Genomic DNA, 25,897 nt, shown 5'->3' on the forward strand with positions numbered 1-25,897 from the left:
TATCAGAGTTATCAATTCAAAGGATTTTCAATATTTTAGGCTTTTAGAAGTTAAAACCTTCACAGAAAGTTTAAATAATTAAATGATTGAGTTGTAGGCAAAATGAAATGGAATAATGGAGGTACATACATTGCAGAAGGTGTCATTCTTTCACCAGAGATCTCATTGTCCTCAGCTAAATTGTCACTCTGTTGCTCTTTTTGCTATTAATCTTTTTTTTTTAAAGAAATTGTTCCAAAAATAATACCACACTCTATAAGTGCTCCTGCTAATTGTACTCACCTAATTTTATTTGCTTATTAACAACATTGTATTCTGCTTTTATGAAATAAAACGTGAAAAGTACAATATACAGGTGCAAAACAAAAGTAGGAAAATGGTGATGAACTAAATCATCATAAAGTTACCCAATTCTTATAGTGAATAACATAGGTGCAAATAATAAAACGGAGCCCCCTGGAGATGCTCTTTCAGCAAAGCACTCCTTATCTTTCTCTGTTACCTGATAGAATAACTGCTTTCCAATAAATAGCTTAGGCTTCCGTCTGTTATTTTCAAGTTCCCAACTTCCCTGGCTGCACAGTCCGATTTCTCCATGATCATTGAGGAAGGTAGAGTACCTAATAAGAGCTAGTGTCAGCAGGTCAGAAAGAAAGGCCCTGTTGCTCCACAGGGGTTCCCAACTCCTGGTCTGTAGTCTAGTACTGGGCCACAGTCCATTGGGAACTGGGTCACACAAGCAGCAGGTGAGTGCATGAAGCTGCATTTGCGCAAGCGGCACATGTGTGCACATGAAACCATCCCACCCCCTCCACCACACTGCCGTCCACAGAGCCAGATTGGTTGGGGACCGCTGCTTTAAGGTTTTTCATTCAGCCTTTCCTTAGCTGGTATTTTCAAAGTCCTTCCAGATACTTCGGGTTGCCTATTGGATGAAGTGATGGTCTAGCACAGGCGTGTCAAACTCACAGCATCACGTTGTCATCATGTGACATATTGTTACTTTTTTCCCCTTCGCTAAAACAGGGGTGGCCATGGCCAGCGTGTGATGCATCCAGGCTGTGGGCAGGGAGTTTGACACCCCTGGTCTAGCACCTCTTGATGAGACATCAGATTAGGGAACACTGCCTTGATTCATAACATATCCATTTTCAAATGTAAATGTATAAATGAAAAAGGTGCAGCTGAACTTCGATGTAATAACAATTATAACAAATGCATCAGGTGTGATACACAAATTTAAAAATGGGTCTTCGCATTGTATAGGATCAGTATTATTATTTTGTAAGTTGATATGTTACTTTTCTGATCTTTTAGTCTTTGGAAGTTGCAGTTTGCAATAGAATTTCTGTAGTTCCATTGTTTTTCAGGTCACATTCAGGGACTTCTCCAGATAACCCTGCTCCTCCACCACCCCCTCCAAGGCCTCATCCCTCTCATTCACGATCATCATCTTTAGATATGAATAGAACTTTCCCAGTTACTCCAGGTGAGTGTAGTTGAAATGTGTGAGAGTTTTTTGTTGTTGTTGTTGTTTTGAATTAACACATTTATAGAAATGCACATGTTGGTTGTGAAATAATTTTGATTTTTCCCCAAGTAATATTAAAGAAGTCTTATGAAACTAGTGAAATATATTTAATACTATTACAATTAAGGTAACATTAAATGCTACAAGACTTTACTAATACAGAGGGGGGAAATAACTTTTGATGTAAAAAATTAATGGTAGTTTTAAAAAACATTACATATTCAAGACTTCACAATTTTAAGATGGTTAGTAATACATTCCATTCCTCAAGACCTGCAATTAAAATGCTATTTATTATATTTCCTCAGAGGGAAATTCCTCAGAACTTAATATTCCCTAGGCCAGTCTTGGTAGTATGTTTTTTAACAGAGGAGTTTAATGTGATATCATTACTATAATTAAATTCTGTAGTCTTCAATTTTAAATCACAGGAATGTCTATATAAAGCTCTGATACAGTTTAGCGAACCACATTAATGACAATCTGTATATTTCAATTTGAAGAGTATGATATGATATCTTTTACCATGAGATGTGGTGTTACCATAAGATACGCGGTCAGCCAGCCTGGCTGGCCTAAGCATTGGACCAATTTATGGAAATCATAAATTGGTGTTAATGGCAGTGTGTGGCTGCCTCTGAAGGCCGTCTGCTGGGACTAATAGACTTCTTTATGCAGTTGCTCGGCCACTGAGAAAACAGAGTGCTGGACTAGATGGGCCAAAGGCCCACTGTTTATATTCTTACAGAAATAATTGCTCAACAGTTATAACCAAACACAAAACATTGATTTAGCAAATAATAATAATAAAACCATGTGAAACAGGGTACTGACAAATACCAGTTGTCACTGGGCACATTAAAATTTATGGGCACCCATGTATAATAGTATATATTAGGTTATGAATCACTTAGGTAATTTTTTTGTATGGCATTCAAGGTACTATCAATTGTAATTGCAACTTCGACTTTGCATACATGTCAAAGTAGTATAGACATTCTTTAGAACTATTTAATAGAGATGATTTAAAGAATTTCTATCTCTGATACTGTATAGAATTAATAAATAGAAGACTGTCTTTTGCACAAAGTTTTAAAACCTATTAAACCTTGTACACCCTTAACATGTAGGATGGGCTGAAATAGAGCAACAAATACTACTGAGGTATGACTCTTAATTGACAGGATGCTGTATTATATCCAAACAACAGCTAAACATTTTCCAGAAATTAATATGATTAATGTATTATTAAGCAAGAAGGTTTTCAATTTTACTGTTTTTTAGGTCAACAGCAGACTGTAGCGATTGCTTGTCCCCCTGCAGTGCCTCCAAGACCTCCGCCTGCACAGGTATATTTGAATTTCTGTTTTAACTTTAACAACGTTTTCTTGTGATATTTTTTCGGATTGCATTTTCCTCTAGGCCATGAAATACAGTTCTCCCTTTACTACAGGACTCTTTGCCAGTGCATAGGACTGTCTTGGAGAAAGCAAGAAAGAATTTTGCATTCTCAAAATGATGAGCTCTCATAATGTGAAAGTGTCTTCATAACTAGAGCCATAATGTGACTGAGTTGGTGATGATTAGGTTAAGTGTATAGTAGCAAACTTTTTTGATTGACTTTTTGCATATATTTTTTTTATTTTTTTAAAAGGTTTTTTTTTTAATTATAGGCTGGAAGCCACGCTCATCGATCAGCAGATGCTGACGGTTTAATAGTGCATAACAATACTTCACCTCACCAAATCCCAGAACAGCCAAACTTTGCAGACTTTAGCCATTTTGAGGTTTTTGCTGCATCGAATGTAAATGAAGATGATGTTGAAGAAATTGAGAAACTTCCAGAGGTTGTCCAGGTTAGCACATATCAATATATCTGTATCTGTCTATAGCTATATTAAGTGAGACTTTCCATAAATTTGAAGAGCATTTTCATCCTTAGCCTTGATAAGTTTATGGAATATGTCTCTGACTCTTTTTAGGTAGAAAAACCCTCTGATACTGCAGGATCTATAAGAGTTGCCAAAGGAGATGGAAGAATAGAGGACAAAACAGTTTCTACTACCCCTGCAAACATGGTATGCAACATACTAACAGGTGAACATATCTTATAAAATGTATTAATCAATGCACAGAAAGCAATTCGTTCAGGTTTCTTTTCTTTTCACTGTTTATAAATATTGAACAGAGCTGATAAGCTTTTTTTGTTAAAGAACTGAAGAACCATGGGAAATCAAGGAATTGGCATGAAGTGCAAATGGCTGCTGATTTATTTTGTGGCTGATGTCTTCAAAGAGGTTTATGAAAATTAGCTGCTTCTACCAAGTGAGATGACCTCTCAGAAAAGGTCCTATATCCCTAGGCACAGCCACCTTATAGCTTGTAGAATTGTGTGTGGTCTTTTATTAACGAGACTTACAGTAAGATCTCTTTAAAAGCCATAATTAATTGTATTAATTAGTTTAATAGCTAGCTTTCTGAGTATGCATGTGTGTGTCTTCAAGTCAGTGTTGTCTCCTGGCAACTGCATGAACTTGGCAAGATTTTGGAAGTGATTTGCCTTTGCTCTCTTTCAAAAGCTGAGAGGAGGGGACTGGCCCTGGTAACATATACGGCTTTATACATAGGATGGGACAGGAACTCAATCCTCTGGTTTCTAGCTGATGCCTTAACCCAGAGATGTCAAACTCAAGGGCTGCAGGCTGTATCCGGCCTGCGGGGTGCTTAGATCTGGCCCATGCAGCCACCCTGAAAACAGCGAGCGACCGGCCTGCAGTGCCTCTGCCAGAGAAAATGGAGCTCAAGAGGATGTCCCTCCCACACTCTGTTTTCAGCTGTGATGCCCTCCTACAGACCTCCGCCAGCAAAAACAAAGCTTCATTTTCGTTGGTGGAGGACTGTAGGAGACCATCACTGCCAGAAACTGAACTCAGGAACATGTTCAGCTAGCAGCCTGCTTGCCCACCCCCACCCCCCAACATGAGTGACGTCAAGATGGCTATGCCACCCCTGGCACGCCCCCTTCGAGGTCAAACACAACCCTAATGCGGCCCTCAATGAAATTGAGTTTGGCACCCCTACCTTAACCCCTACATCAAAGTGATTCTTACACCTTAAATAATCAGTATTTGTAATTATTTAACCAACTAATATTTCTGAGGTCAGGTGAAACTTACTTCAATATGCATTCATCAACCATGATGACTCTCTTTTCAGGCCAAAGGCACTACACCTCTAGCACCACCACCAAAGCCTATTCGCAGAAGGCCAAAATCCGAAGATGAGCTGAGACCTGAAGTTGAGGAGCATGCACAGAAAACAGGTGTCATAGCTGCTGTTCTTGCTTCTCAGCCATCTATTCCTAGGTAACCCAAGATGTGTATGAGTATCTCTAATACTGAGATATTTTCATTTTAAATAGCAAATAGATTTATTATTAAAGGGGCATTTAATGGTCTATGATAGCCCCTCCAATTACGTTTCATCTTTATGGACTTAGCCCACTGGACTTTTAGCTCTGCATCTCTCCCCCCGGACTGCGTCTATTATCGTGGCTATCATCGTCCACTACTACCTCAGAAACTTTATCCTAGCCATCTCGACTATTATTCCTCCTATACCAGACCTTTAGAGAAAGAGGCCACTTTAGCTCCCTCATATCGTGCCGGCTTGACCGGTCTATTGTGCTGTTGCTCTATGGACTTTATGTCCCCATGTACGGATTTGTTCGCTTATTTTACCATCTTTTATACCTGCGCAATTTTTCTTTGTAAGTAGTGTGGATGTGTATGATTGTAAGTGAATGTTCCCACCTTTTTAACCTGTGTAATTCCCGCTTTTTATATTATATTGTTGTATTTTAAATTTTTGTGGGGGTGTGAGTGTGTGAGCGTTTGGGTGTGTAAGCGAGGATTGGGATGGGAACCGGGTTCCCCCACACTGAGTGCTTTGCAGAAGTGTTGGGGGGATCTAGGCCCATTCCAATCTCAGTATGACTGATTCGAAGGGCCTGTCGGCAAATGCGGGGGCTATGGGGGTGGGTGGAGGGACTACGGACACGGGAGTGGGCCGGAGCATTACGGTCTTAACAGGGAGGGGCAGATATGGCGGGGACTTTAGGGCTGGCCATTACCGGGGAAGGAGGGCTCGCTACGTTGCAGAGATCCCTCCTTCCGGCCCTATGAGTCCCACTCCAAGGCCAGATGGCGTGAGTAATCAGGACCCTGGTCTCAGGCTGCTGTCGCTAAATGCCAGGTCTGTAGTTCACAAGGCTCCCCTCGTCCGGGACCTAATTTTAGACAAGGGGGCAGACCTGGTATGTATTACTGAAACCTGGCTGCGCCCGGAGGGAGGAGTCCCCCTCACGGAGATGTGCCCAGAGGATTTTCAGGTGGTTCATCAGCCGCGACCCCAGGGAAGGGGTGGGGGGGTGGCTATTGTTATCCGAGAGTCTCTAGTACCTCGTAGGATCCCTGCTCCGGAGTTTGTCGGGTGTGAGTCCTTGCTGGTGAAGTTGGACCTCAAGGGTCAAGTGGGCTTGCTGTTAACGTACCTGCCTCCCAACAGCATTGCAGCAGCCCTCCCCTCGCTCCTCGAGTCAGTAGCTGAGCTGGCAATTGAGTTCCTCAGGCTCATGGTTCTGGGGGATTTCAACTTGCCTTCGCTCAGTGAACACTCTGATGGAATGCAGGAGTTCATGGCTTCCATGACAGCCATGGGCTTGACCCAAGTAATTTGGGGCCCGACTCACTCGGCGGGTCACACGCTCGACCTCGTATTCCTCTCGGAGCAGTGGAGTTGTGATCTTGGTTTGAGGGGTAGTGAGATCTTGCCCCTGACATGGTCGGACCACTACCTACTGAGGCTTGACTTTCGGAGACCAAACCCCCACTGTAGGGAGGAGGAACCGATTAGGTGGTTCCACCCCAGGCGCCTTATGGACCCTTTGGGCTTTCAGACGGAGCTTGGTGTTGTTCCTGATACCCTCGCCCGCAGTCCGGCGGAGTCTCTGGTTGCTGCCTGGAATTCAGCAGCGGCAGAGGCTGTTAACTGGATTGCGCCTTTACGGCCGATCCGAGGCAGTGGATCCAGGAGGGCTCCTTGGTTTACTGAGGAACTCCGGGAGATGAAGCGCCGAAAGAGACGCCTAGAGCAACGATGGAGATCCAGTAAGTCTGAGTCAGACCAAGCGCTTTTAACATCCAGCATCAGAGTCTACCTTCGGGCAATTAGGACGACAAAAAGAACACACATTGCCTCTCTGATAGCTTCCGCTGAGTCGCGCCCAGCCGCCTTGTTCAGGATAACCCATTCCCTCCTAAACAGGAGGGATACGGGCGATCCTTTGCAAGGCAGAGCTGAGGAGTAAGTCCAATTCCTAGCGGATAAAGTTGCTCGGGTTCGGACGGACCTGGACTCCAATTACGCAGAACCAGCCGAGGCACCAGGGGAGAATCTGGATGGACATCACTGGATTGATTTTCAAGCTGTTACCCCTGAGGAAGTGGACAAGGCCATGGGAGCCGTAAGTGCCTCCACATGTGTACTGGGCCCGTGCCCCTCCTGGCTAGTTGCTAACAGCAGGGAGGTGACACGGGGCTGGATCCAGGCGGTTATTACCGCCTCCCTTCGGGAGGGGTTCTTTCCCCCCGCTTTAAAGACGACGGTGGTGAGACCCCTTCTGAAGAAGCTATCTTTGGATCCAGCCGTTTTAAACAACTATCGTCCAGTCTCCAATCTCCCCTTCGTGGGGAAGGTTGTTGAGAAAGTGGTGGCCTTTCAGCTCCGGCGGTCCTTGGAGGAATCCGATTATCTAGATCCCTTTCAGTCGGGATTTAGGCCTGGCTACAGCACGGAAACCGCTTTGGTCGCGTTGACCGATGATCTCTGGAGAGCCAGGGATGGAGGTCATGCCTCCGTCTTAGTGCTCCTTGACCTCTCAGCGGCCTTCGATACCATCGACCATGGTATCCTTCTGCGACAACTGCGAGAGGTGGGGGTGGGAGGCACTCTCCTTCGGTGGTTCTCCTCTTACCTCTCGGACAGGTCGCAGTCGGTGTTGGTCGGAGGGCAGAGATCGACCCCTAGGCCTCTGAATTATGGGGTGCCGCAGGGTTCGGTCCTGTCCCCCCTTCTGTTTAATATTTACATGAAGCCGCTGGGTGAGATCATTCGACCGCACGGGATAAAATATCATCAGTATGTGGACGATACACAGTTGTATCTGTCCGCCCCATGCCAACTCAGTGAAGCGGTTGACGTGATGTGCCAGTGCCTTGAGGCTGTTAGGGTCTGGATGGGGGATAACAAGCTTGCACTCAATCTGGATAAGACCGAGTGGCTGGTGTGTTTCCCTCCCACTAATTGGCAAAGTTTTCCATCTCTCAGGCTGGGGGGTCAAACAGTACGCCCCTCAGACAGGATTCGCAATTTGGGAGTCCTCCTGGACCCACAGCTGACTTTTGAACACCACTTGTCGGCTGTGACCAGGGGGGCATTTGCCCAGGTTCGCCTGGTGCACCAGTTGCGACCCTACCTGAACCGGGAGGCCCTCACAACAGTCACTCATGCCCTTGTGACCTCTAGACTGGACTACTGCAACGTGCTCTACATGGGGCAGCCCTTGAAGAGCATTCAGAGACTTCAGCTTGTCCAGAATGCAGCCGCGCGAGCGATTGTGGGTGCACCTCGGTTCACCCACGTAACACCTATCCTCCGTGAGCTGCACTGGCTGCCTATCGGTCTTCAGATACGCTTCAAGGCGCTAGTCGTCACTTATAAAGCCCTTCATGGTATTGGACCTGGGTACTTGAGAGACCGCCTGCTGCCAATTACCTCCAATAGACCGATTAGATCCCACAGATTAGGCCTCCTCCGAATTCCATCCGCTGGCCAATGCCGACTGGCGACCACCCGAAGGAGAGCCTTCTCTGTGGCTGCTCCGACCCTCTGGAACGAGCTCTCCGTGGAGATTCGAACCCTCACCACCCTCCATGTCTTCTGCAAAGCCCTTAAAACCTGGCTATTCCGACAAGCCTGGGGCTAAAGCAATAGCAATAGCAATAGCAGTAGACTTATATACCGCTTCATAGGCCTTTCAGGCCTCTCTAAGCGGTTTACAGAGAGTCAGCATATTGCCCCCAACAATCCGGGTCCTCATTTTACCCACCTCGGAAGGATGGAAGGCTGAGTCAACCCTGAGCCGGTGAGATTTGAACCGCTGACCTGCTGATCTAGCAGTAGCCTGCAGTGCTGCATTTAACCACTGCGCCACCTTGGCGCCTTTGCCCCCTCCCTCGAATGGTATGGTTGTTGTGTGCTTTTTAAATTGTGTATTGTTTTGTTCGTCTTTTTATTCTTTATTTGTACCCCTTCCCATTGACTTGGATTGTGAGCTGCCCTGAGTCCCCTTCGGGGAAAAGGGTAGCATATAAATGAAATCAATTCAATTCAATGATGCTTGAATTCTCAAATTGCTAGGAAAGGCAGTATAAACAAGCTTTAATTTCAAAAAAATCGAGACTGTAGAGAAAATTACTACAAAATATTTTGCAAGCTACTTTTCCATGTAAAATTTATTAAAATTACATTAAAAAATCTATGTATTCTGCATAAGGATGGAATGGAATGGCTTGTGCAAACCCATTGATGCACATAGATCCTTCTTTCATCATATGGAGCTTTTGTTTATATGATTGAAAGAATGCAAATAACAAACGTTGGGATAACTTTTTCCATTTGGGTAATGTTCTAAACTGAAATTGAATCTAACATCTGTCCCAAGGGGAAGGCTGGAGATTGAGACCTTTTGGTATTTTTCTAAGTTACAGTGGTCAAAGTGCAGGATAATGTGCTTTTGATTTTGTAAACTGCTTCCCCGCCAAAAAAAAACAACCTGTGATTTTCGTTGCTTAATTTGGGGGGGGGGGTGTTCTGGGCATTCCACAAAATATGACAATGTGGAATGCATTTGGCCACCACCTAAGTTTACACAGGCAGTCATATAAATTGGTACTATTTAAACTGTTATTGGAAACATGTTCAGTGATTTTAAAGCTATAAAGTTGTGGAGAATTAAATAAAATAATGAAATATGTAGATAACAGCTTTGTTGTTTGAAACACTGAGCTGTTGTATATAAACAGAGAACAGAACCCACACTCACTGACATTGATTTTGTTATCTAGATGGGTAATGAAATGTTTACAAGCAAACAAGGAAGTTCAGAGAGCAGTAAGGATTCTATAGTTCCTGAGCTACAGATATTCTGTCCTGTTGTAACTTAAACAGAACACTTCAAAAGTGATTTGAGTTGTTCAACATGGGATCTCTTCATAGAAAAAGAGTGTCAGTAAATGTATATAAGCTTTAAATACTTTACATAGTAGCTTTGTAATCTGAGAAAACAGGATGCCAAAATTATAAAAGGTTTTTTCTTTACAACTGTACAATTAAACACATTAAGAGCTAAGGAATTTAACAATATTGTGTTCAGAACAACTTGAGCTATAACGGGGAGGGGGGGGAGTATTCCACAATTCCTGAAAGTTATTTCATGAAATGTCCCCTCAGATCGGTGGGAAAGGACAAAAAAGCTATTCAGGCATCGATTAGACGCAATAAGGAGACCAATACTGTTCTGGCCAGACTGAACAGTGAATTGCAGCAACAATTAAAGGTAAGACATTTGACAAGTTATTATGAGATGTTTTACAAAAATACATTGTGCCTTCCATTTAGCAAACGTATAAAGAAAATCCCAGGATGCATAGCTCATGCTTTCAGTTTGCATGTTCTCTTCAGCTTCTTCCTTCATATAGTTTAAGTGAGCTTTATTTTGCAGAATACCAAAGGCTTCAGAAAATGTTGGAAAACTAATTACCAGATCCATGAGATTAGGGAAGAAAAGGGAAAAGAGCCATTCAGTTCTTCAGTTCAGCTACATACCCTGTTTCCCAGAAAATAAGACCTCCCCAATTAATAAGCCCAATTGGGCTTTTGAGCACATGCGTTAAGACCTCCCTAGATAATAAGCCCAATTGGTCTTTTGAGCACATGCGAAAATATTGCAACACAGCAGCTGCCATGAGGTGACCATGCTCGCCGCCTCCTGCACCTCAAAAATAATAAGACCTCTCTGAAAATAAGGCCAAGCGCTTATTTCGGGAGTCAAAAGAAAATAAGACACTGTCTTATTTTGGGGAAAACGGTAAGTAGCCTATGTATGAATGAGGAGGTGATGTTGACGATCTATTCTCAGACATTTCACTGAAAGAGTTGGCGGAACAATCATCATTAGATGATTGTGACTGCAGATTTGCAGAGAATATAAGTTTTTAATTGTCACATTTTTCCATCAACATAGTTCTGTAAAAGTAGATTTTCAGCGTTATTCACAACCAATAACACAATAATGAATTTGACTACTGATAAACTGACATGCAGTTCATACATCCATTAATATTTTCTATCTACTAAATATAAAATAGAGGTTTGATGAAACATAAATTTGTTTCAATATTTATTGATTTACTTTTTTACATGCAAAGAAACCACAAGTGTTCCTCCCTAAACAAGATTATTGAACTTAATTGCTGACATGTTTTTAAGAAAAATATAAAGAACGCTTGTTTAGGCAGAAATTTGCATACTGAAGTAAAAGTTGTGTTTTCACAGTCTTACATTATTTGCATAAACATTTAATTTTCTCTATATAAAATCAGCAAAACACTGTATATAAAATTGTGCATGTGTATATATAGTAATATACTTTAATTATGGTATCTAAATGGCAATTTCTTTCCTTTCTAGGATGTTCTGGAAGAGAGAATTTCACTGGAGGTTCAACTGGAACAGCTCCGACCCTTCTCTCACTTATAAACCAATTGCCATTAACTGTGAAATAATTAACTCTGAAACAGAAATTTGGGTAAAAGGCCTAATTAAAATCCCATATGTTTCACTCAGTGCACTCTTAACATTTTTGTTGTGATTGTTATGTCCTCTGTCCACAGTTGTATTTAAGTAACTTTTTATAATTTTAATACAAAGAATGGAATAAGCATTTCCTTGAATGTTCAGTATATTGGCACTGCCAATCTTCCCATTTTCTTGGGAGGACATAATTTTTAAGTTGGAGCCAGATTTATACAACTTAAGTGGCCTATATCCCAAACTGGAACTGAATACTGAATGAATTTTCTATCTTTCACGTCAAAAATCATGAATAAAAACATCCCAATAGCTACCTTTATCACAAAAGCACATATATCATAAATACCTTTTACACATCTGTCTTACTGTTTAAATGGAAATTAACCAGCTGTGGTCATCGCTGATCCCCAAAATCAGAGTTCGCAGTCTTGCAAATCATTAGTAATTTCAGAAGCCTATTCTTTTTGAGTAACCCAATTATCTTCCAAGTCCTGCCTATGTCCTTTAATACTTTGCCATGCCAAATTCTGTTGTCCTTGTCTGTTAATTCATTGCATGTATGACCACAGCTTGACTATTGTTGAAATGTTTGCGTTCATGATGTCATTTTTGCAGTCTGCACACAAAGCGTTTCTCTTCTGTGAAAGGATCGGGTGTCTATCTCAGTCATGCATATTTCCTGAACACCACATATAGTTGCATGCTTTGCACATTATCCTTTACAAACTGACACACCCACCAAACATTACTGTAACACACTTTGTGGTCAAGAAGTGTGTCAGTACCTCAACTCTTCCCCAGTCTTTCCCCTCCACTCCTCACCCCACCCTCAATTTGTGTTTCTTAAAAAGTTGGGGTTCTTATTTCTGTTCATGTCTCCAAGCATTCTTCTTCTGGCTTGTAGACAGGCTTCATTATTAACACAACGTTTCCTGAGTGTATCCTGCTATTCAGGTTGATGTACTGTATTAGGATTTGTTGTATATTGTATAATACACACCTTTTGATCTCACATGTAAATTTGCATTAATGCTGACTAACAGCAGATATTCTATTTAATGGCTTATTCTGGCTGTGGGATCATAGATGTTAAAATGCATGGAAGTATCTCAGCAGAATCAGAACTAGCAACTGTGTGATTTTTACAAAAATAAAACAGCACAATATTTTAATTGGAGTTAATTCTTTTAATTTGGCTTAATAATGAGACAAGTGGACAGAAGGCAAGTTTTTTTACTGAATATAAAAAGGTAAAGGTTCCCCCTTGCACATATGTGCTAGTCGTTCCCAACTCTAGGAGGCAGTGCTCATCTCAGTTTCAAAGCCGAAGAGCTAGTACTGTCCGCAGATGTCTCTGTGGTCATGTGGCCAGCATGACTAAACGCCAAAGGCACATGGAATGCTGTTACCTTCCCACCAAAGGTGGTTCCTATTTTCTACATGCATTTTTACATGCTTTCAAACTGCTAAGTTGGCAGAAGCTGGGACAAATAACGGGAGCTCACTCCATTACACGGCACTAGGGATTCGAACCGTCCAACTGCAAACCTTTCGGATTGACATGCTCAGTGTCAGCCACTGAGCCACCGCATCCCTAACTTACTGAATATATAGTCAGTTATTTTAACGCTAAAACTGGGTGGGTTCATACATGATAGGGTAAATAAAAAAGACACGTTTAGCATTCTGTGGGAACCAGACTATCTGCTTGCATCTAAGGTCGTATATGCTACTGATAGTCCTATGTTCTGTCCCCCCCTTCTCCGCTCGTTAAACAGGTGACAGGCAAACAACTTAAAAGGAACTCTCTTTATCAGTTCTCGGCTCAGACTGGCTTCGAGCCCAAAAATAACATAAATACAGTCTCTGACCAGATAACAGAATACCAAACAAAAACTCTTACAACGCAATGCATTTCTCCAAGTGTATCCTTGAATCAGGGTTATAGAAAACAAAGCACTTCTATCTTACATAAACCACGACTGCTGATCAATGTTGAACAAACCAAGGAACGTTGACTCCTGCAACTAGAGCGTGGCACCATCCGTCCTTTTATCCTCAGAATATGCCCCTAACGAGCCCCAGCTGCATAATTAATCTTGCATCCCGAAAAGACTCACAGAAGACTGCTGCTGAGTCACAACAGTCCTATATTCACTAATAAAAATTGGAAACAAACTTTTTAGTAGAAAATATCAAACATTCAGGAACAAAAAAAAACACTGCAATGCAAAACACTCAATATATTCAAAATAAAGTATAATGCATCATACACTTACATTAATGGTTCATTAATCTCTTTCTACATATTGTATGGCATAAACAGAATATCAAGTCATAGCAAGTGTAATTTATTATTTTCCTAAACATTTTTTTTTACATGCAAACATGTTTCTAATGTATGAAAGGACTAGAAAAGTAGTTATATCCCTTATATTCAGTCATTGAAACAAAACCATTTTATTCTCACTTTATTTTGAAGCTCATGAGCACTTGGTTACAGTGTGTTGCTCCATATAGTATCATGCTCAATCCTGACATTCTCATATTCAAATCCAAAGATTCCAGCTTTTATACAATATTTAATTTGGAGATTCCTCCAGCACTAATCCGTATAAGGGTTGCAGATGCCTACCCAAGTTCTTGTGCAAGATACGGATGAAAGCATAGTGATAGTGTTTGAAACATTCTCTACTGCATAATTTTCAGATATAAATTTTTGACTGCATACGTAAAGTCCAAAATCAGGCAAGCTGTATTTTATTGGTGATAAGGAAGTATTTCTTTTAAAAAGTCTAATATCTATTTTATTAATCACGTTCAAAACCTACGACTCAACCACATGCTCCTGTGATAAATCATTGTATATACTTATTTCACACTAAATTTGTTTATAATAAGGTTAATGCAATTAATGGTTACATCCATCATGTCATGAGCTCATTAAATCATGAGCAGTATACATGGAAACTACAGATAGGCCTTATTTAGCAACTGCCTCATATAGCAACCATTCACAGCTGCACCAGAAATGAAAACTTTGTGACCAATCATCACATTTACAACTCTTGTAGGTATATAAAACACAGGAAAACATTTAAAATAAGATCATAAACACAGACATGGATTTCACATAGCAGCTGCTTCACTTAATGATGAGTTCTCCATCCCAACTGCAGTCACTAAATGAGGATTACCTTATTCAGTTTACATGCTCACTGATACTACAGTGGATTGCTTTTTGTAATGCAGAAAACCTGTCACGCCCCACTCCACTCCATAATTAGGAAAGAAGACTAAGAGACTCCATGGGTTGGAAATCCAAAGTACTTTTACTAATTATAAATGGTAAGCGAGCAGTAGTGAAGCAAAGTCTGAATAATATGGCGCGAAAGCAATTAATATATAGGAAAGCCCGTTCCCCCCCCTTAGGATCAAAGCTCCAGTCCAATCATAAGTCCTTCAAATGTCAGGTGTGAGATAACTTCAAAAAGACAGGCCAAAGATGGAATGTGAAGGCCGTTGATGCAGGCGGGAAACACATACGCATGCGCAATCCCAACAACTGGTACATCCTAGAACATTCCTCCAGCACATCAATTAACCCCTCCCAAAGCCACGCCCCCCCCCTCCCGTTTCATGGCAGCTGAAGCAACAGCAAAGCAGAAGCTGACATCCGGCCGTCCCCCGGAGAAAAGGCTGTCAGGCCTGGAAGAAAAAACAAACAAAACAGACAAATAACAAAACAAATCAAAAAGGGAGGGGAGAACTTCAAAATGATGCTCCCCATCAATAAGTAACGGAGCAGGTGGAGGGTCATCTGTGGGCCGTAGGGTGGACACCCGAACTGGTTTGATGAGGTTGATGTGGAACACCGGGTGGACACGGTTGAGATGTTTGGGCAATTGCAAACGAACAGAAACAGGGTTGATGACTTTCACAATTGGGAAAGGGCCAACATACTTGGGCCCCAATTTCTTTGATTTTTGTGTAGTATGCAAGAATTTTGTGGACAAATACACTAAATCCCCAACGTGGTACTCATAGGGCTGAGAGCGTTTCTTATCAGCTTGCTTCTTATGGGCCTTATGGGCAGCGTCCAAGGTGGAAAGAGTCAGAGGCCAAAGGCGACTGAGACGTTCACTCCAGTCCGCAACGGAAGGAACCTGAGGTTGGGCCGTAGGCAGTTCGGGAATAGGAACAAAATCCTGGCCGTAAACGACCCGGAAAGGGGTGAAGCCCGTGCTGGAGTGAACCGAATTGTTATAGGCCACTTCAGCATGTGGTAACAAGTCAACCCAATCGTCCTGTTGATAATTGATGAAACAACGTAAATATTGTTCAAGGACGGAATTAGTACGTTCACAGCCGCCATTAGTCTGAGGATGGTAGGCGGAGCTAAGGCCTTGGGCGGAGCCAATGCGTGTGAGAAACTCCTTCCAAAATTTAGATGTGAATTGGACCCCACGATCGGAGATAATACGGTCGGGAACCCCATGTAACCGGTAGATGTGGGAAAGGAATAGTTTAGCCAACGCCTTGGCGGAAGGAATTTTGTGGCAAGGCACGAAGTGAACTTGCTTGGAAAACAAATCAGTGACCACCCAGATGACGGTGTGCCCCTGGCTTTCGGGAAGCTCAACAATAAAGTCCATAGAAATCTCCTTCCAAGGGGCAACCGGGCGGGCGACGGACTGTAGAAGTCCCTGCGGTTTCCCCGGCGGCTTTTTGGCAGTAGCGCAAACCGGGCAACTGGCCACATAAAGTTCAATGTCCTTTTTTAAAGAGGGCCACCAGAATTGTCTCTTTACGAGGTGCAAAGTTTTTACGAACCCAAAATGACCCGCCATCCTGGAGTCATGAGCGCGACGAAGGACGACAAGTCGTAGGGAAGCGGGGATGTATAATTTAGCACCAATCCACGGTAGATCGTCCCTGATGGTGCACTCGTCCCGATGGTTCAGAAACCAGTCGTCTTGAGGAAGAGCCGCTTTGAGGTCAGAAAGTAGATCTTGAGGCACTTCCCTTTGAGCTTGGGTCTGTTGACGTGTGAGTACCGGAGCTGCCAAGAGCGGTTGGACGATACTCAGTTTGGAACAATTATACTGAGGTAACCGGGACAAAGCATCGGCCATGAAGTTCTTACCGCCCGGGATATACTTTAGAGTGAAATTGAAGCGGTTAAAATATTGGGCCCAACGCATCTGTTTGGGGGAGAGACGACGAGGTGTTCGCAACGCTTCCAAGTTCTTGTGGTCAGTCCACACCTCAAATGGGTGTTTAGAGCCTTCAAGGAAATGGCGCCAAGTAGCGAGGGCCCAACGGACCGCAAAAGCCTCTTTCTCCCAAACCGCCCAGCGCCGCTCCGTGTCAGTGAGTTTACGTGAGGTGTATGCGCAAGGCTGTAAGTTACCTTGGTCATTGGCTTGCAGCAGAACGGCCCCAACGGCGACATCACTGGCATCAGCCTGTACGACGAACGGCTGGTTGAGATCAGGATGTTTAAGAACTGGTTCAGCGGCAAAAAGGCGTTTAAGCTTTTCGAATGCCGCCTGGCATTCCATGGTCCAGTCCAAAGGCTTATTGGGTTTTGGCTTCGGGTCGCCTTTCGTCTTGAGCAAATTAGTAATAGGGAGCGCAATGTTGGCAAAAGAGGGAATAAATTGACGGTAGAAATTAGCGAAACCCAAAAATTTTTGCAATTGTTTACGAGTTTTGGGCGCGTCCCATTCAGTGACCGCCTTCACTTTTTCAGGGTCCATTTCAACGCCATCAGGGGAGATACGGTAGCCCAGATAGTCAATAGTCGTTTGGTGAAACTCGCACTTAGACAATTTGGCATACAGGTTGGCAGCACGAAGTTTTTTCAAAACAGTGCGCACCAGCTTGACGTGGTGGTCGTAAGAGCGGGCATAAATGAGGATATCGTCCAGATATACGATAACGCCCTTATAGAGATGATCGTGCAGGATCTCATTAATAAATTGCATGAACACAGCAGGAGCCTCCTGTAGGCCAAAAGGCATAACTCGGAACTGGAAACAACCAAGAGGGCAGTTGAATGCGGTCTTCCATTCGTCCCCTTCCTTAATGCGTACTCTATAGTAAGCTTCTCGCAGGTCCAATTTTGTGAAGATGCGGCCCTTCCCCAGTTGCGCCAACAAGTCCTTCATCAATGGGAGTGGGTAGAGGTTTTGAGTAGAGATAGCGTTGAGGTTTCTAAAGTCACAGCATAAGCGAAGAGAACCATCTTTCTTTTCACGAAACAGTACAGGGGCAGCCACTTTGGGTCGGGCCGGTTCAATGAAACCACGTTTCAAATTTTTGTCAATGAAAGAACGCATCTCCTCCATCTCCCTGGGTGACATGGAGTAAATGCGGGGTTTTGGGAGTTTGACCCCGGGCAAAATGTCAATGGAGCAATCAGTAGGCCTGTGGGGGGGCAGAATGTCCGAAGATTGCTCGCTGAAGACTTCCTTAAGATCCAAATATTCTTTCGGAATTTTCTCCTCTCCTGCAATCCTCTCCTGCCCTCTAGCGGCTACTTCAGGAACGTTAGTGACGTCAGGTTGGTTCGGAGAGCCCTCCCCCACTGGAGGCACCTTCGAGCGAACACGCAAGCGGCCTGTCCGCCAATTTATGTGAGGGTTCCACTTCCGGAGCCATGGGATGCCCAAAATGAGTGGCCTGTCCATGCCAGGCGCGACCACAAAAGAGATTAATTCAGTATGGGTACCCATTGTCATTTCCAAAGGCTCAGTAAAAAAATGGGCGCCCCCCCCCCCCCCGCAATCGATCCATCTATTTGGCAAAACACAATTGGGGGTTTCAAAGTACGCAATTTGATGCCTAATTTTTCGACCATGGCTGGATTGATCATGGATCGGGAACAGCCGGAATCAAGTAAAGCTAGGAGGGTGGCAGGTGTCCCCTCAGGAGGAACTTTTAATTCAATAGGGATTAGCAGGGGCCCCTTATTTGAACTCACCCAGTGAGGCGATGTGTCGTCATCAGAGTCCTCAGAAGAAGAGGAGTTAGCATCTGCGTTATCCTCTACTGGCTGGGCAAAAGGAGGGGGGTTGGTTTCCCCAGCGAAAGCCGTTTCCTTCTTCTTCTTTTCAGAGCCTCTGGCAGGCTTTTCGTCACGTCTGGGAGGGGGTTGGGCAGAGAGGGGCAATTTAGCCCGACATTCGGGGGCGGTGTGCCCAAGCTTGCCACAGCGAAAGCATGTTAAAGGTCTGGAGAAGCCAGAAGGGGGCCCTCTTGCCTCGCCTCGTCGTTTGGAAAGCGATTGAGTAGCAGGAGGGGGGAGGGACTTGGCAGCCCTCTCTTTCCGCTTCCTTCTTTCTTCATTGGCATAACGGAGACGGATTAAGTCAAGCTCGGCGTCTGCAGCATGCTCAAACCAAGTGATTAAACGTCTCGGCAGGTTACGATTGACACATTGCTGATAAATGTCTGCGTTTAACCCTTCAGCAAATCTGTCCAGAAGCGCGTCCTCCCCCCAGCCTCTCATGTATTGGGAAAGACACTGAAATTCCTGGATGTATTGGGCGACAGGTCTATCGTCTTGATCAAAGGTTAAAAACTTCAATTTGTTCCGCTTCTCAGTTAACGGGTCATCAAAACGTTGGCGGAAAGCCTCCATAAAACGGTTGAAATTCCCCAAGAGGGGAGAGCCAGACATATGCAATGCAGTCGACCATGTAGCCGCCTCACCATCCAATGATAAAAGAATCATCCTGACTCTTAGGGTGTCAGTTTCAAAGTCCCGGCCATAAATCTCCATGTAGTTAAACACTTGCATAAGAAAGGAGGGAAGGCTAGCAGAACTGCCATTAAAACGCACAGGCAAGGGAGGGATTTTAGCCATCCGATGTCTTCGGGGGGGAGGCTGGGGGGGAGGTCCTCCTTGATCAGCAAAACCTCTAGCCGCAGGGGGTGACACGGGCCGAGGGGGGAGCGGGGGAGATGCCTGGCGTCGGTAACGTTGCCAATTTCTCCAGTCTCTTTCCTCCTCCCCCCTTCTCTCCTCCATATATGTTTGACCCCAATAATCAGGTAATTCACTCCGCTGGGGTTTTCTCATGGGCCCCTGGTGCTGAGAACTTCTCCATTCTCCTTCATCGCCCCCTCTTCTTTCCCCAAAGTACCTTTGGCTCCAATAGTCAGGGAACTCACTCGCCTGGGGTTTTCTCACAGCACCTGGCTCCAGCGAAGTTTGTCGAGGTGGTCTTTGGGTGAGGCCAGCATTCCAGCTTGTCTCTATCTCTTTTTGTCCCACTGAAGTTGACCAACGGGGTGGGGGGGAAGGTTCAGGCTGACTGGAAATTTGCAGTTGAAATAAATCTTCATGCAAAGGTCGGTCAGACGGGCTGGGCTGGTGTAAAGAAAGGTCGGGAGGTCCTAGTTCACTGGAATCCGCCCCTCCAACGGCGCCCTCCTCCTCTCTGGTCGGAGAAGACATTATTTCCCTTCTCGGTAGACGTAAATCTCCTGGAAAGGGTTATTATTCAGACTTTGCTTCTTGTCACGCCCCACTCCACTCCATAATTAGGAAAGAAGACTAAGAGACTCCATGGGTTGGAAATCCAAAGTACTTTTACTAATTATAAATGGTAAGCGAGCAGTAGTGAAGCAAAGTCTGAATAATATGGCGCGAAAGCAATTAATATATAGGAAAGCCCGTTCCCCCCCCTTAGGATCAAAGCTCCAGTCCAATCATAAGTCCTTCAAATGTCAGGTGTGAGATAACTTCAAAAAGACAGGCCAAAGATGGAATGTGAAGGCCGTTGATGCAGGCGGGAAACACATACGCATGCGCAATCCCAACAACTGGTACATCCTAGAACATTCCTCCAGCACATCAATTAACCCCTCCCAAAGCCACGCCCCCCCCCCTCCCGTTTCATGGCAGCTGAAGCAACAGCAAAGCAGAAGCTGACAAAACCATCCAAACTTGTCTTCATCTGTAGAACAAATCCATTGCTGCTTGGGCCCTTGTAAAAGTAAAGCATTCTTGATATCTGAAAAGCAAACAAAATTTGCCATTAATTTAGATTCCTTAGGAATATTTGCTAAGTCAACATGTGCAGCAGTTAAAAATTGGAATGGATATACATTGCAAAAAAAATATTCTCCGGATAAGTATTACTTCCAATAGAATGCTTGAAAATTCCAATCTGTATGAATGTATTAAGAGATTTATATGACCGCCTACCTTATCTGTCAAAACTCTGAACGGCTTACAACAAAACATAGAAGTAATATAACCAGCCGCCAAAGAACTAGAACTTATCCATAAACAATTATCCCCAATACATACATGATCTGTGAGCTTCAGCTTACTCTATGTCAATGCTGAGGTAAAAAGTCGGCCTTTCAAGACCTTTTGGAAGAGTAAAAGGCTCTGCTAAGACCAATCTCCCAGGTCCTACTAAGTGATACCATTAAGGGATTGGAGAACTTACTATATCTGACCTGGCAGCACAGGGAGATATCCTCAGCAGAGGTGGGTTGCTACTGATTCGCATTGGTTCTGGTGAAACAGTAGTGGAATGTTGGCCTGGGTCACAGAACCGGCAGCGACCCAGGCTGGCCACACCTCTGAACCAGTTCCCCGGTCACTGTGGCATGTTTTGGGGGGCATTTTTTAATGTTCTGCGCATGCGCAGATCTATTTACAGGCAACTGCGCATGCGCACCAAACTGGCAGGAATGCCGGTAGCAACCCACCCCTGATCCTCAGGTATGTCTATGGAGATTCTCAGTCATCCAGGTCATGGTTGTCCCAAAGGTGCTTTTTCAAGAGGCAACTGGTCTTTCTGGTTTTTCTTTGAAGACGTTTCGCTTCTCATCCAAGAAGCTTCTTCCCTTTAAAACCAGATGAACAGCATCGGACTCTAGCCAGAGCTGAAGAAGCTTCTTGGATGAGAAGCAAAACATCTTCAAAGAAAAGCAAAATCCAGTTGCCTCTTGAAAAAGCACCTTTGTGATATCTTTAGGTATCTTCAGAGATGGTTCTTCATATGACCTGGCCCATGCCATCCATTGAACCATGTATAGTTTCAACCTTTCTGTGAGGTTCATTGTGAGCATGATATGTGGTTAGAGCTAGGCAAAAGAGTTGTCTTATTCCAAAATGCAGTTTTAACTCCTGGTAACTCTCTGAATTAGTGCCCTCAGTATTCTTGGCAAGATTTTTGGCTTGCCATTTCCTTCTTTCTAGGGTGGAGAAGGTGTATTTGGCAGAATGTCACCCAGCTAGTTTTGTGCCTAAGGTAGAAATAGAATCAGTCTCCCAGTTTTTAGGCTGATACCTTAACTGCCATACCAAATTTGCTGTTTAAAGATGAGCCCACAGGTGGGTATACTTAATCAACTAAAGCAGGGTTGTCAAATTTGTGGCCTTGGGCCGGATGTGTCATGCGCTGGCCATGCCCACACCGAGTTTAGCAAAGGGGGAAAAGTTGTGATACACCACATGACGACAATATGACTGTGAGTTTGACACTCCTGATCTAAAGAAAATGGCTTAGGAAACTACAATTCAGAAATGCACTCCCTTTGTAATCAACTGGCTGGAGTCAGATGCTGTTCATTTGGCTTTAAAGAGAATTCCCATTTGAACAGGTTGAAGGATAGTAAGATGCATATGAATGATCAAGGAAGATAGCAATTGTTTTCTCAGCTTCCAAATAAAGGCAATTCTGGACATGTCCTGACTGCAGAAATGGCTAATCTAATCTACAAATACTGGCTAAACAGGAAACCCGTGCACTAAAGTGAGTGGGTTTTCCATCCAGCGCTTTGTCGTGTGTGTGTGTGTGTGTGTGTGTGTGTGTGTGTGTGTGTGTGTGTGTGTTTTGTCTGTGTGTGTGTGTGTGTGTGCGGTGGTTTTTTTTTTTTTTTTGTGAACTGCTAATGGTTGGAGTGACTGATCTATTTGTTTTAGAGCAACAAAAAGGCCCTATATGCTCCTGATATAAAGTTAGTCCCTAACTTACAACCCTTCATTTAGTTATTATTTAAAGTTAAAAGCACTCTAAAAAGAGTGTTACAACTACTCTTGGGAACATTGCAGCTTCCCCAAATTACTATGTATTTTGGTAACATGATCAAAATTCAACTGCTTGGCAATTGGTATATATTTATGATGGTTGCAGTGTTCTGGAGTCATTGTGATTGCCATTGGCTACCTTCCCAGCCAGCGTCTGACCAACAAAGTAAATGGGGGCATGCCAGATTCACTTAACCATTGTGTGATTCACTTAACAGCTGCAGTGATTTACTTAAGCATTACAAAAAAAGGTTGTAAAATTGGGTGCATCTCACAAGACAACTGTCTTGCTTAGCAATGGAAATTCAAGTCTCGGTTGCAGTTGTAAGTCGAGGAGTATCTGTATAGGATCCCAATATTAAGGCCTTGGATATTCTTGTCAACAGAATACCCTTCAACCTAATCCATAACTTTAGAAATGAGAAGCTCCCCTCCAAAGTGATACTAAGTCCAATAAAACTCTTCTACAAAATTTGTGAGTGCCATACCATGTGCATGAATCATACAAGTGGCAAGAAAATAGGAGCAGTCGGGCATAACACAGGTTATGTAGACGGTAAACACAGGATCAATCAAAATGGACTCAAATGTCTATACACCAATGCACAGAGTATGCGGAATAAACAGGGTGAATTAGAAATTCAAGTAAATGGGAGCAGATACAATATTGTTGCCATTACAGAAACTTGGTGGGATGAAATCCACAAATGGAACATACAGCTGGAATAGGGTGACCAGACGTCCCGCATCTGGCGGGACAGGCACGACTTTTCATCATTTTTCCCGCGTCCCGCCCGGTTCTCAAAACCCCCCGCTTTATTTTGGTGCTCGCTGGCTCCCCCGCCCATCATCAGCTGCCGCTAGCTCGCTCGTTCCGTTCCCCCATCTATTCTATCTACACTAAAAATCTAAGCAAGCCCAGCCTGCCGCTCAGTGATTGGCCTGGACTCCAGCCAATCAGTGAGCTGGCTGGGATGGAAAACGCGGCGTGCTTAAAGTTTTCCATCCCAGCCAGCTCACTGATTGGCTGGAGTCCGCTTAGCATGCCGCATGAATCGCAGGAGTCTCCATTTCATTTCGCCTTCGCGGCCGTTTGCTTTGTTTTGCTGCTTCACTGGTGAGTAAACAGGGAATTAGTAACCTGCGTGGGGTTAGTGAAACAGCTGCCGCCACCCTCCTCCCCTTCCCTGGGTGCGAGAAAGGTGCCCGCTCGTGCCACCGCGCTGGTTCCTTCGTGCCCCTCCCACCCCTCTGCCTCCTCAGACCTCCACGCAAGAGCGGAGCGAATGAGCGGCCATGGCCGTCATTTTAAATGAGGCTCCGCTAGCTTCTCATCCCGCTCCGAGCTGGGAAAGGGGCGCTTTGGAAGGGCTTCCGCAGCGCCCCCAAGGACCGTCGCGCGAGGTCGTTGTCGGCTGCTGCTGCTGCTGCTGCTGAGGGCCTTTAGTAACCTGCGCGGGGTTAGTGAAACAGCCGCCGCCGCCCTCCTCCCCTTCCGTGTGTGCAAGAAAGGCGCCCGCTCGCCAGCCTGCACCAGCCCGCTCACCCTTGGGCTCCGGGGGCAGCACCTTTCCAGCTCCGCCGCTGCCGTGCTGCTTCCTTCGTGCCCTGCGGAGTTTTCCCTGTGTCTCCCAGGTCGCGCCTGTCCTGTTTGCGAGAAACTCCGCAAGGCGCGAAGGAAGGCGCTGGGGAGGTGCTGCCCCGGGAGCCCAAGGGTGGGCGGGCAGACTGGCGAGCGGGCGCCTTTCCCTGTGTCCCCCAGGTGTGGTTGGGAGGGAAAAGCGCTTGGCACGAAGGACTTTCTTCCAACCAGCGGAACCCCCAATCGCCAGGGGCATCGGACTCCAAATCCCATCGCAGGAATCCCCACTCGCCAAGATCGTAGGACTCCAAGTCCCATCCCCTCCGCCTGTCCCCGCCAGCGCAGCCCCTGGCGCAATCGGGCTGCAATCGGCGGGCGTCCCTGCTGCAATCCGCGCCGCCCGCCGCATCAGCCGGAATCTAATTCAAGAGATCTTAATCTTGACAGCGTTGGGGACGGGCAGGGGGGGATGGGACTCCCCACTCGCCAAGATTGTAGGACTCCAAGTCCCATCCCCTCTGCCCGTCCCCACCAGCGCAGCCCCTGCTTCATCAGCCGGAATCTAATTCAAGAGATCTTAATCTTGACAGCGTTGTTCGGCTCTGCGGGTGAAGAACTTACTTTAATCAATGGGGTAAAGTCCTTTCTCCCTCCCCCCCAGCTCTGATGCGAGCGTAAGGAAAGTCCTCTCTTTCCACCTCATCAGAGCTCGGGCGAGCGAAAGAAAGAACTTTACCCCACTGATTAAAGTAATTTCTTCACCCGCAGATCCCAACAACGCTGTCAAGATTAAGATCTCTTGAATTAGATTCCGCTGATGAGGCGGGCGGCGCAGATTGTAGCAGGGACAACCACCAATTGCAGCCCGGCTGCGCTGGCGGGGACAGGCGGGGGGGATGGGACTCCCCACTCGCCAAGATCGTAGGACTCCAAGTACTATCCCCTCTGCCCGTCCCCGCCAACGCAGCCCCTGCCGCATCAGCCGGAATCTAATTCAAGAGATCTTAATCTTGACAGCGTTGTTGGGCTCTGCGGGTGAAGAAATTACTTTAATCAATGGGGTAAAGTCCTTTCTCCCCCACCCCCAGCCGATCGCAGCCCGATTGCGCCAGGGGGTTCCGCTGGTTGGAAGAAAGTCCTTCTTCGCGGCAAGCGCTTTTCCCTCCCAACCGCACCCCTCTCGCGTTCTTCAGCCCGCTGGACCAATGGGGGCCGGGGGTAGGCGGAGCCCGGCGAGCCTCCCGGGCCGAGAAATTGGAAGGAGCGAAGTTGCAAACGCTCCGAGGAGTGAGTAAAGCGCCGTGCTCGGAGGAAGTAGCGGCACATGATTGGAGCGGGAAGAGGGGCTGAGTTGGGGCATCCTCGGCATCCCCCGGGTGATCTCCAGGCCCCCGGCTTCCCCATCTCCTCTCCTATGGGGAGACGTGCATCATAATGTTGTAAGCCGCCTGGAGTTACCTGTGTGTGAGGTGGGCTGCCCATGCATTTGCATGTGTGCGCTGGAGAGAGAGTGAAAAAGAGAGGGAGAAATAATTATATTAATTAGATAGATCAGTGTTTCTCCACCTTGGAGACTTGAAAGTGTGTGGACTTCAACTCCCAGAATTCTGGGAGTTGAAGTCCACATACTTTCAAGTCTTCAAGGTGGAGAAACACTGAGATAGATGATAATGAGATGAGGGAGGGAGAGGGAGAGAGGGAGAGAGAGAGAGAGAGAGAGAGAGAGAGAGAGAGAGAGAGAGAGAGAGAGAGAGAGACCATAACTAGATAGACAGATAGGCAGGCAGATAGA

At 45.1% G+C, this 25,897-nt stretch overlaps 2 protein-coding genes across 11 annotated transcripts in view; one reads left to right on the plus strand and one right to left on the minus strand.

The window, feature by feature from the left end:
* Positions 1-11,496, plus strand: part of REPS1 (RALBP1 associated Eps domain containing 1) — a 61,370-nt gene extending 49,874 nt beyond the window's left edge. For 4 of the 5 annotated variants that reach the window (XM_087718365.1, XM_087718366.1, XM_087718368.1 and 1 more), the window contains 7 exons: positions 1,371-1,489; positions 2,816-2,880; positions 3,205-3,387; positions 3,514-3,609; positions 4,748-4,896; positions 10,103-10,208; positions 11,342-11,496. In XM_087718365.1, the coding sequence (XP_087574491.1) occupies positions 1,371-1,489; positions 2,816-2,880; positions 3,205-3,387; positions 3,514-3,609; positions 4,748-4,896; positions 10,103-10,208; positions 11,342-11,410 (787 nt within the window). In that variant the 3' untranslated portion in view covers positions 11,411-11,496. The remainder of the gene's footprint in view (positions 1-1,370; positions 1,490-2,815; positions 2,881-3,204; positions 3,388-3,513; positions 3,610-4,747; positions 4,897-10,102; positions 10,209-11,341) is intronic. The other variant, XM_087718369.1, reaches the window with a different exon arrangement.
* Positions 1-25,897, minus strand: part of ECT2L (epithelial cell transforming 2 like) — a 106,541-nt gene that overhangs the window by 13,536 nt on the left and 67,108 nt on the right. For 4 of the 6 annotated variants that reach the window (XM_087718357.1, XM_087718361.1, XM_087718358.1 and 1 more), the window contains 2 exons: positions 20,415-20,490; positions 12,631-14,721 (listed from right to left, as the gene is read on the minus strand). In XM_087718357.1, the coding sequence (XP_087574483.1) occupies positions 14,667-14,721; positions 20,415-20,490 (131 nt within the window). In that variant the 3' untranslated portion in view covers positions 12,631-14,666. Of the gene's footprint in view, positions 1-12,630; positions 14,722-20,414; positions 20,491-25,897 lie in introns of those variants that run through there. The other 2 variants (XM_087718359.1, XM_087718360.1) reach the window with 2 other exon arrangements.

The sequence above is a fragment of the Thamnophis sirtalis genome, unplaced genomic scaffold, assembly GCF_051295495.1.
Source record: "Thamnophis sirtalis isolate CommonGarterSnake01/CBP01778 unplaced genomic scaffold, rThaSir2_p1.2 scaffold_6, whole genome shotgun sequence".
Classification (NCBI taxonomy): domain Eukaryota; kingdom Metazoa; phylum Chordata; class Lepidosauria; order Squamata; family Natricidae; genus Thamnophis; species Thamnophis sirtalis.